This window comes from Vanellus vanellus (assembly GCF_965231255.1).
Source record: "Vanellus vanellus genome assembly, chromosome: 7".
Taxonomy (NCBI): Eukaryota; Metazoa; Chordata; class Aves; order Charadriiformes; family Charadriidae; genus Vanellus; species Vanellus vanellus.
This window is the reverse complement of record NC_138912.1, coordinates 6,928,681-6,939,678: the sequence shown is the minus strand read 5'-3', so window position 1 is coordinate 6,939,678 and position 10,998 is coordinate 6,928,681. Positions and strand designations below refer to the sequence as shown.

At 42.9% G+C, this 10,998-nt stretch overlaps 1 protein-coding gene across 1 annotated transcript in view; it reads left to right on the top strand.

The window, feature by feature from the left end:
* Positions 1–2,539: 2,539 nt before the first annotated feature.
* The window catches only part of INPP5F (inositol polyphosphate-5-phosphatase F), a gene marked incomplete at its 5' end in the record, with an annotated part of 48,221 nt that continues 39,762 nt past the window's right edge, over positions 2,540–10,998 (top strand). Inside the window, one exon of the mRNA XM_082486297.1 lies at positions 2,540–2,636. Coding sequence (XP_082342423.1) covers positions 2,540–2,636 — 97 coding nt within the window. The remainder of the gene's footprint in view (positions 2,637–10,998) is intronic.

The following is a 10,998-nucleotide window of genomic DNA, read 5'->3' as shown; positions in this document are numbered from 1 at the left end:
AATTCAATGTATATGTAAAAGTCAAATGCTTACATTTACACAATTAAATGAAGGAATAGTACCACTGAATAAGGTGTTTATTTGCACTGTCCAGAAAACAACAAAATATTTCAGGCAGGCAGGTGTGTACAACTGACAGCTAAAAGAGCCTTCTACCTAATGAGAGTTAACTTCTCAAAAATCTGCCTCACCACACATCTTAGCAAATCTCGGCCCGAAATAATTATCAAATTTCTTTTTTCCTTAAGGCTTCACACACGACTCTGTGAAAAGGGGAATGCTGCAGCTACTGCCACTAAGATCCCTGGCTCCCTGTGACTCATTATCCAGCTAAACTACTGTCCCTCTGCCCCGCTCATGGTGCCAGGCAGGGAAGAGAGAGAAGAACAAAATAACCTCTTTTAGCTGTCAATTGCCAGCTGCCTTGCAGGGTCACAGAATAACTTTTCTCCAGGAGAAGATGCAGCAAGGATTTTACTGAGCTGAGTATTTGAAAAACTTGAGGCTCTTGCTGCTCCTCATCCTTCCCTTCAGGCAGCTAAAACTGACACAGCTTTCTTTGCACACCAGGAGCTTTCAGTTAGAGACACAAAATATATCCCATTACAATCACAGTTCTGCTGTCCATTCATTCTACCTGAAATTTCACAATGCCTTCTCTACTTGGGCTAGGCTTCATTTTATGGCACTATGAATGTATTTTATTTACAAGTGAGAAAACAGCACACAGTTCTGCTGGGAAACAAGCCGTGGGCGAATCCATCCCTGTACTGCATTTCCGTGTAGTTTGATATGACTTTGAAAATACATGACATTGTGCTTATGGAAAATCAAGAAGAAAGTAATTAAAAAGAGATATTTATTAAAATGCTGAGAAGCCACTTAAACCCTTCTCTTGTCCAGTACCTGCAGGAGTGATCTGAATTACTAGCATTACCAGCATTCTGCTAATGGCATTGAGTGCTACATACACGAGTTAGGCAGGACAGTGCTATACTGGAAGCTATAGTACATTCACAAGGCATAGCATTTTCAAAATTGGGATCTGTAGCCAAGAAAGTATAGTGCATCCTTTTGCATACCTCCCCTGGGGAAAATGTTAAGAGATACTAGCATCTACTATCAAATCAAGCACAGTTCAGTTCCATTCATGTTGTTCTTACATTATTTAAGTGTACTTAAAAGATAAAAGCAATGTCAGAAGTCTGACCTTATATTTGAAAGAAAAAAACCTGCGTTCAAAATAATATAAAGCCTTTGTAGAGACATTAAAAAAAAAAAAAAGATAATTCTTTTAAGACGGGTAGATGGAAATAAACAAAAAGATGGGAAAATTGGTTTTCCACTACTATGTAAAACTACTTACTTGCATGCACCATTGATTTTCAAGATGTACTGAAGATGTTCTTTCAACAAACTAAGCTGCTCCCAAATATGTGTATGCACAGGAGGATGATTTTTGTCCCTGTCCATTTCTACTTCAATTTTATAGGGAGTGGGACTTCAGCTTCTGTGAACAAAACAAAACAAAACAAAAGCTCTGGAAACCTGTGGAGAGGTGGCGGAAAGGCTGGGAAGGGTCTGCAGCCACGACGAGTTTGTTGGTATGTTTTCCAGCGCTGCCTGGGGAGAATAGGGAGGGTATCATTACCCCTGTTATCAGGAGGTGCTCCTTTCTATATAAATATTTAAAACCATAATGAGTCTTGAGCTATTTTCTTTCACCGCTAGCTGAAATAACTGCATCGACTCCTGCCTGTTTCCAGCAATTACTAAAGTTGCTCTCCTTTGGGGAAAAGCTGAAAAAATCTTGGGGGATACAGGCTCGGTTGCTACCGCTTCGCCTCTGGTGGCTGGCTATAGCCTCCTGAGGCTTGTGCTGATGAAGGCTTCCAGGCCCTGCGGGGGCACCGGGAATCGGGCCGGGGCCGCTCGGGAGCAGGGCCGGGCCACCCCCGCCGCCGGGGGAGCCTCGAGGCTGGGCAGCGCTGAGGGGAGGACACACAGCCACCCCTCCCCCGCCCCCAGTTATCCCCGCCGCGGAAGGCAAAGCGTCCCGCCGCCCTCCGGCCCTCCCTCATCGCCCCTCACCATCCCCGCCGGGCCTCGGAGCCTCTCCCGCCACCGACGGAGGGCTGAGGGGAGCGCGAGGCACGGGCGGGCGGGCGGGCGGGCGGGCGGGCGCGGGAGCCCCACCCCTCGCAAGCCCCGCCCCTCGCAAAGCCACGCCCAGCGCCGCGCTGCACCTTTAAAAGGGGGCGGTGAGGTGCTGACGGGCAGCGTCACGTGGAGGGGGCGAGGCCGGAATCTGGGCGCGTGCTCGGCCGGCGGGCTGAGGGAGCGGCGGCGGCGGGACTGGCCGGGCCGCTTGTGGCAGCGCGCGCCCGTGCTCGCCCGCGTTCCGCTCGGGAGCGCGCCCCGCCCTGGCCCTCCCCCTTCTGCCCCACCCCCTGCGCGCGCCGCGGGGCTGCGGAGCGGCGGGAGCGCCCCGCTCGCCCGTCCGCCCTCCCTCCCTCTCCCTCGGCGGCGGCGTGCGAGGATGGAGCTGTTCCAAGCCAAGGACCACTACATCCTGCAGAGCGGGGAGCGGGCGCTGTGGTGCAGCCGGAGGGACGGCAGCCTGCAGCTGAGAGCCGGTGAGCCCCCGCCGCCGCGGCGGCGGGGCCGGGGAGCGCCTCGGTGCCCGCTTCCTGTGAGGGGAAGGGCGGGCCGGCACCCACCCGGGGTGCCCTCGCCGGGGGGCGGCGGCTGGCGGTGGCCGGGGGAGAGAGAGGGTCGCTGTGGGGAGGCGAGGGCGGCGGCTGGCGCTGGCCGGGGAGAGGGTCGCTGAAGGGAAGAAAGGGCGGCGGCGGGGAGGGGACACACCACCCTCAAACGCCGCCGAGGGCGCCCGGCGGCGGTGCCGAGCCTCGGGTGAGGGCGGCGGAGCTCGGTACGCCGAGGGTCTCCCGGGCTCGGCCCTGCGCGGGCGGGGGGCGGCCGCGTCTCCTCACCGCTCGGCGGAGGGAGAGCCCGGGGGCTGCCGCCGTCCCGGGGCTGTTCCCGGTGCGGGAGATGACCTGTGCCCTGGCAGCGTTGTCCCAGCCAGAAACGCGCCTTCTGCAGCTGGGTTGTTGTCTTTTTTTTTTTTTCCTCCTTTTTTTTTTTTTCCTGGTGGGTTTGTTTCTCTGCAAAATGCAGCCGGGCCGCCCCTGGCAGCTCCCCCTGCGTAACCCCAGTAGTTCGTGGTGTTCTGGTGACCCTGGCGGGAGCATCGCGGAGTGCGAAGGGCCATCTTGTGTTGGTGTCAGCCTTATATAAGTGATGCTGGCCAGCGCTTCTGGGAAAGGGGGACCGCCTCTTGGGGCGGATGGGCTCCCCTCTTGGGAGGGACTGAACAGGTCTCCACACTTGCAAATTGCTCTCAGGTTTGTTTTTTTTTTTCAGTGACTGTAAGCAGTGTAGGTGACAATTACAGAGGGTGGGTCTCTGCATATTGATACCAGGCTGCAGAGAAGGTAGTGGAAACAAAAATTGGAGGTAAAGTGAGTTGTGTTAACGGAAGTTTTGAAACAATGGGAATTATAATACCTTCTCTGGGAGGCTAGGCAGTAAAGATGTCTATAAAATGAAAAACCAGCCTTAGAAATTAGCTTGATCTGAGTAATGGGTGTAACTTAGATGTAACTGACTGTGGTGTACCTGCTTATAAGTTAAATACTATAAATAGCTGGATATTTCACAAAATATACGGTGGGTTGCACAGATGTTACCTACAACTTTCTAAAATTAGGATCCATGTTATGGCTAAAAAGCCAATTAAGCATGCTTATGCCCAGGTTGGCTATCTGAGTACAGTACACTTAACAAGCTTTTTTAAAACGTTGGAGTAACTTTATATGTGAGCATGAAATACCATTGTTATCTGTGTTTATCCAAAGAACTGTTTTTCATACTGGTCTGTCTTGTGTTATGTTTTCATACTTGAGTCATGCTAATGCTTTTGTCTTGTCAGTGCAATTTGTTTACATCTCTTAGATAAAATTACAGTCTATCTCAAGTTAACCTGACTCTTGTTCCAGCAGCTTCACTTATTCTTTAAAGTCCAGTAATACTTCGATTTATAAATCATCTTACAAAATACCTGATATTAAGCTAACAAATAATACTGCTAGTCAATGAAATGCATGTTCTTGCAGGGGGGAGGGGGGAAGCCTCAGTTTTGGTTTTGCTATAGTTATAATCATCTGCATAGCCATAAAAGCTTTTGTTTGACCCAGAGTAATAAAAGCACAGACTAGTGAACTGCAGTTCTGGAGACTGTAGTTTGAAAGCTTTAAGCATCAGTCTCTTGTTTTCATGTGGCCATTTCTGTGATTTTTTTTTTCTTTTTTTTCCTTTCTTCATTACGTCCATTAACTTCATGGAGGCTTTGCCAGTGCTTGGGAGTTTGTCTGCATGCTGTTCAGCAGGATTTTGTCCTTAGCTTGTCTCTAAATTTTCAGCCAGTTTACATGTGATCCCTACTATGTGGGACCTGCAGGTTATTGAAAGGTAATATGATATTGAAGTCTCTTAGCCTGCTTGAAACTTTCTGATTGTTAGTCACACTTTCCCATTTCAGTGGGAATGTTTGTAGTTTTGTTTTTCCAACTCTGTGCATCAGCTTGTTGAAAGTGGGCTCTAGGGCTGTGAAATAAAATACCTTAGTATGTTGACAGTAAACCCAAGAAAGAAACAGTTTACTCGGAAGAAGTATTTCTTGGATCAGTAGCCCTTGCTTGTATTAAGACAAAGCTGGATGTCCTCAAGTCTATGATTTTATTGCATTTGACCATTTATAATCAAGGCCACTGACCGGAAATGAGTAAATGGATTACTGTGTGATGAGTCACTGCTATATTAAAAAAAAAAAAAAAAAAAACCAACAACAAAAAAAACAACAACACAAGCAAAGTCATAACTTGTTTATTGACATGTTTAATAGTCTGTCAAAAAGCTATAATCTAACTATGTGTCTCTACTTGTTTTTGGAGACCTTAGTTTATCCTGTCCTACAGAGGCTGCTCTGAATTAATCTTTACACATTTGTGGGTTGAAATAGATAATACTGGCAAACCTTGCAAAGTATTGCTTTGTCTGATAGGTCTGAACCTAAAGAACTGATGCTAAGCTTTATAATATTCTCCACCCTCAACCATAAAGGGATGTTCAGAAATTCACTAATCTTGAAAGCTGTATTTCTGACCTCTTTGAATCATGGAGAGAACAGCTTGACTTAAAAAAGGAAAAAAACCCCTTGGTAAATATTTGCTATAAGCAAAGTCTGAGGTTGGCCCTAGTTTGAAGGATGTCTGCCTATGTTTACAAGGTGTTTCTGGTGTTATTTTTCCTTTGAAGTGAAAGCACTGATGAGTTACCTGCAGGAAATCCATGAGTCACTTTGGCATCATAGATTTTGTTAGGAATTTAGCTGTCTACAGGATACTTTTTTTCAGTGTAGTGAAAAAAACATGTGTTGTTCAACCATGCTTTAAATACCTCACATCAGGTCTTGGTCAGGATTTCACTCTTGGTTTACTCTGCTTATGCCTTGCTTGGCATCTCCTGACTGTTAGTTCTACGCAGATTAGAAACATCGTTTTATTGATACTATTGGTATAAATTATGTATCCATATATCCATGTGCATACACATATAGTAAATAGCAAAAGTATTGAGGACACTGAATTCTTCTCACCATTTTCTTATCAGCAGAAAAAGGAATGAGATTATTTCAAGGGGTAAAAGCTTCTGTTATCACTGTGTTGACCTTCACAATATTCCAGGCAGTAATGTCAGACTAAACAAGATTGGGAATAGTTGTTACTAAAACCAGGAAAAAAAACAAACCTACTAGATGTTTTGTGAGTGATGCAGATTTGAATTATTCTAACACAATTTATAGGGACTTCATGCGCAAAGACTCTATCACCTCTGCTTGTAAGAGTAAGTTATGTGTTACATCTGGAGCTATAATTGGAGGCAAATGAGTATTCAGTACTTCAGGAAATTAGTGTTACAGTACTGGTTTTCATCTCTTAAACGGTTGTGAATCAGCAACTAAAATAATGCCTCTTAAATAATTTTCTTTTAATGAGAGACATGTTACCAAACAATATTCTCAAAGTGTCCAGGGAGACATTTCAGGTTAGGTGTCTTAGTCTGATAGTGTGAAATCTTCTCTGAATCACAAATCATTAGGCCAGCTAATGTGTGCTTGCCTTTCTGCTCAAAGACATTACAGGAATCGTGTAGAAATTACTTGTCAGAATTCCTGAACTGTTCTTCATGATTGTAGACTGGAGGAGAAGAGCAGTTCCTTTGGTTGAAGTCTAATGCCTGCAAGTGCTCTAGTGAAGGCCTTGAGCTAATGAATGGTGTAAGGAGCAATGCCACTGATACCAAAGATGTATCAGTAGATTTAAGGCTACAGAGTAGTCCCAAGAATAGTTGAGGGATGATGGCTTGAGTGTTAATTTATATTACTGAATTAAGTATTTAATATAAAACTGATTTCCTGAGTTTTAGTGGTATGTCTTGGAAACTGCCTAAGTATTCTGGAAAATATTCCAGAGGAGATAGTTGTAGCTTTAGAAAAATCCTCTCCAAATTTCAAGTTACTTCAGAAAGAACCTCAAGCTGGTTTTTGACACTTTTTTTTAGCTGTAATCGTTACTGAATGGTTTCTCACCCTTGCCTGCTCATTCTGTTCCCCCTTTTCCATATCCTTCTGTAGTTGTCAGCACAACATACTTGTGGCATATGTGACAAACCAGATGTCAGAACTGATCTGTATTAGCTGCAACCCAGCAAGAATGTAAGCTTAAAAAATCTTGCGTACTTAGTTCCCTGTTGCTGCTTGTTCCTTCTCACAAAAGACAACAGAGGGGACTAAGGGAGAGGGGTAGGCTGCTGTATATCCTTCGTCTTATTGAATATTACGTACATTAGTCAATTTTGTAGCTTCTGACTGTGAGGCAAGATCTTAAAATGTATTTACCAGAGATAAATTACTTTCTACTTTCATTACATAAGATCTACTTTGTAATTCCATCCATGGCATAGTAAACCTAAAACTGAGACTTATATGGGTTGATGGTATGCTACATCCTAACCTGGTAAGAATTAAATAAATCTTGTGGTGACATGTTTCTTGGTTAATTTTCTGTTGAGGCATAGTAGCAGAAGACAAGTTGAGTAGGTCTGGAAATGCCAAACTTGTCCCAACTCAGATGCACAGGTGTCTTGGAATTCCTGCCCACACTGAGATGACTTTAGGTTTTAAACAAATACATGAAAAACCTTTTAAGCTTGATATGCTAATGCTTTTTTAAAATCTGAAAGTTGCTTGCTTTGTAGAAAAAAAACCCAAACTCTTCCCCCCCAAATCAAAAGAAACCTGTAATTCAGGTAGACTTTTGTGGCTTGTATTTAGCTAGTAGACCTCAGACTCATCTTTGATCTCTCACGTGTTAGTATTAACTAAATAGAAGAGCACTGACAGGTAGCAGCCTTTCAATTAAGAAGGGTCTGTATCAGGCTTGTGTTTTTTCAGTCTGTGCATACCGTTGTTCTTACGAGGTTCTTTCACAGTTTAATAGTGTGGATGATATTTCAGCTGTGTGTGTAAGGAAACATTAAAACTTCACACGGTGTAAATTTTAAACTGCCTGAACTGTAGTAAAAGGTGACCATTTATTTGCTATGCTATTAATGTTCTTTCAAAACAGCTATTGCAGATTGGAATGTGGTGGGGGTTTTTTCTCTTTTTTTTTTTTTGGTGGTCTTTAACTGATACTGTTAAGCATACAGGAGGCACCTTATGTTGCTGAAGTTATGCTCCGGAAAGAATGGTTAGTGCTGTGACTTCTTAAGCTGGAAGGTTTTTTAAGACACTTCCCGAAGGTTTTCGGTGTCTTTGGAAAGTGATTTGGTGGGCAGTGAGGCATTTGCTGGTAATGAGTGAGACTGACAACAGGAAAACGTTTTGTCCTTCTCTTCCAAACTGCTGTGCTGCATGGCAGCTGCAACAGGAGTGCTGAGATGTCGAGACCGCAATAACTTCCACTAAATACTTCCCTCAAACTGTGGTTTAGAATTTTATTTTAAAAGCTAATCCTTCAGTACAATATCAAACAGGTCTCAAATATAGCTTAATTACATATTGAATGTGTATTTCAGAAAGTCATTCTGTTAGGGTTGTGTATTGAGACTTGGGGCCCAGAGTTTGGCCAACTGTACTTTTTTCCCCTCAAACATCTCAAAGATTTGACACTACTGACAAATGCTTTTTTTGTCATTGTTTAGAGGTTTCGTGATTCATGTTTAATGTTATAAAGAACATGAATTTTTAATATACATAGAGGTTTTGGGAGAATAAGATACAAATTTGATAACTCAAATTTTGCTTCTTAAGTGTTAAAATTTTAAAAAAGTAGCTCTGTTCATTGAATGTTCTGGATTTGTTAAAAAAATGCATATGGTTATTCTAATTGAGAAATTTGCATGTGCAACTAAATCTGTATTTCTTGAAAACACACTATCCTGCTATGATAATCTAACTTGATCAAGGATGATTTAACTCTTCTCTTTATTTAAGCAAACAACAGAGAACTTTCCCCAGTTCATTTTCAGTTGTGATACAGCTATATCACTTACTCTTGCAAGTATCACTTGCAAAATCTTAACCAGAAAATAACACTTGTAAGTTAGACGATGAAAACAGGCCACTGAGAAGGCGTGTGCCTATGGGTATGTCCAGGTTTTTCTTCTCCCTCCATTTGTTTAAACCTTTTGTGAAGTGCTCTAGTTCCTGTCTGTGGAGTTAACACTCCAGCTGATAGTCATCGGCTCTATCAGCTGATCGTGTTCTAACTATATCCTTATTTGTTAAAGTCATTGCATTTCACGTGCCTTCATGGGAAACAAATAGGAATGAGTATCAAGAAGAGAAGAAACTGGACAGATTTCTGGAGGAGAAATTTGGAAATAGTGTGGAAACTTTTTTTATGAAAGCTCTGCTTTAGTAAACAGGAATATTAATACTCAATGATCAGTTGTGTATTCTTGTTCCAAACATCTGTAATTCCTCTCCCAATGGAAATTGGGAGATATTTTTTTTTTTTTTTCCTGAAAAGCTGAACCAAAATGAATGAAATGCTACTTAGATTCTTCCTTTTAAGGAAGAAATCTTAGTTTAATAGAGGCTGTGAAACAGTGTTCATTGTGTCTCTGAAAAACTGAAAACAAGTCACTTGAATGTACTTTAAGCTTGAAAACTTATGCTCTGTTTTGAGTAATGTAGTCAGTCTTTATCTCTGATAACATGGTATGGGGTAGCTGGCAACACCATATTGAGATGCTGAAGTAAATCATATAAGATGCCATCATTGTGCAAAACAGAATTGAGCCAAATTTAGAAGTATATGACCTTGCCCAAGAGGTAGTTGCAAAATGTAAATGGCAAATCTGCTGTTCTGTCATTAATTGCTAACTTTCAATTTGTTTTCTCCTTGTCTGTTTCCCAGTTTAGGAAAAACAGCAACTTTGCCACATATGGCTGATGTTTAAGTTTTTCCCTATGCTGAAGTGTCTTCCAGGAATGTTTAAATGCTTATTGTCATTTGATTAAATAGTTGATTTGTCCCCAGCAGTTTTAAAAAAAAAAAAAAAAAAAAAAAAAAAAAAAAGGGGGGGGGGGGGGGGGGGGAGGGGGAATATGGTGTGTGTGGCATGAAATACTTTACTTTCTATTCCTGAAACACAGGTGCCAAGTATTTCTCTCATGGCTGTTAAGAAGCATTAACATAAGTCAGTTCAGTGATAAATAAAACAAACTATTTTTTTGAAATTGTGAAATTCTTCTGCTCAGTTAATGTTTATGTTTATATTTTTTTTGAGGATGGGATAGCTTTCTTATAGCTATACTCAAAAGAATACAACTGTTGAGCAGACTTCTTAAGACAGTGTATCTTCAGAATGAGTGAATGTAGTGTTTGAACTGTCAGTTTTGTAAGTAGGTTTGAAGAAAATCTTTCTCCTGCCTTTTTGATAATTTCCCTCTTACCAAGTAAATAGGATTAAAAAATTTGTGGACCTACTACTTTCCTAGCTTTAAGGATATACCTGCAAACAACTTGAGCTTTGTTGAAATACCAGCTGAAAATGAGAATGTGTGTTGGTCTGGAATATTAATCAGTACAGTTGTCGTGGCTTAGGCCAAATCCACCACTGGGGACCCGAGGGACCCCAGACGGGACTGACAGATGCTCCCCTCTACCCCTCTACCCCTCTACAAAGAGAGAGGCAGAGGAGGAAAAAGAGACTTATGAGTTTAGAAGAAACTAAACTACTTTAATGAAATATTAATAATAAAATAAAAAGAAATAATGAAAAATATATACAAAACCGTATCAAGCTCCCGAGATGACGGTCACGTCACCGGCTGGCACTGGGGCAGTCCCAGGCCGGAATCAGTGACGGACGGGAACTGGATTCCGGATCTGGATTCAGGATCGGGATCACAGGCAGACAAACAGAGTCCTCCTCAGACGTCGGCCATTGAAGGAAGAGCCCATGACCCTTTGATCCCTCAGCTTTTATACTGAGCATGAGGCAGATGGGATGGAATACTCTGTTGGTCAGTTTTGGGTCACCTGTCCTGTCTGCTCCTCCCTGCAGGTGGGACCCCCCTATGCTTTTCCGCTTCCGACCCTCCAACGTGGCAAATAACAAAGTTGGTTGCCCTTGGCTGTTATGGCAATAAGTATAAGCAGAGCCTCTCTGCATACCATGCCTGGGCATCAGCTATAAACATTGGTCTTATCACTCTGAGAGAGTGAACATTTTCTGCACAATATGCAGTTAATTTCAGTAGTTAGAAGAGGCCCAGCTAAGAAGCGAAGTTACTGAACAAAATTGGTTCTGTTTTACCTCAAACCAGGACAACAGTGTTGTTACTTTTGGAAGGATGAAAGA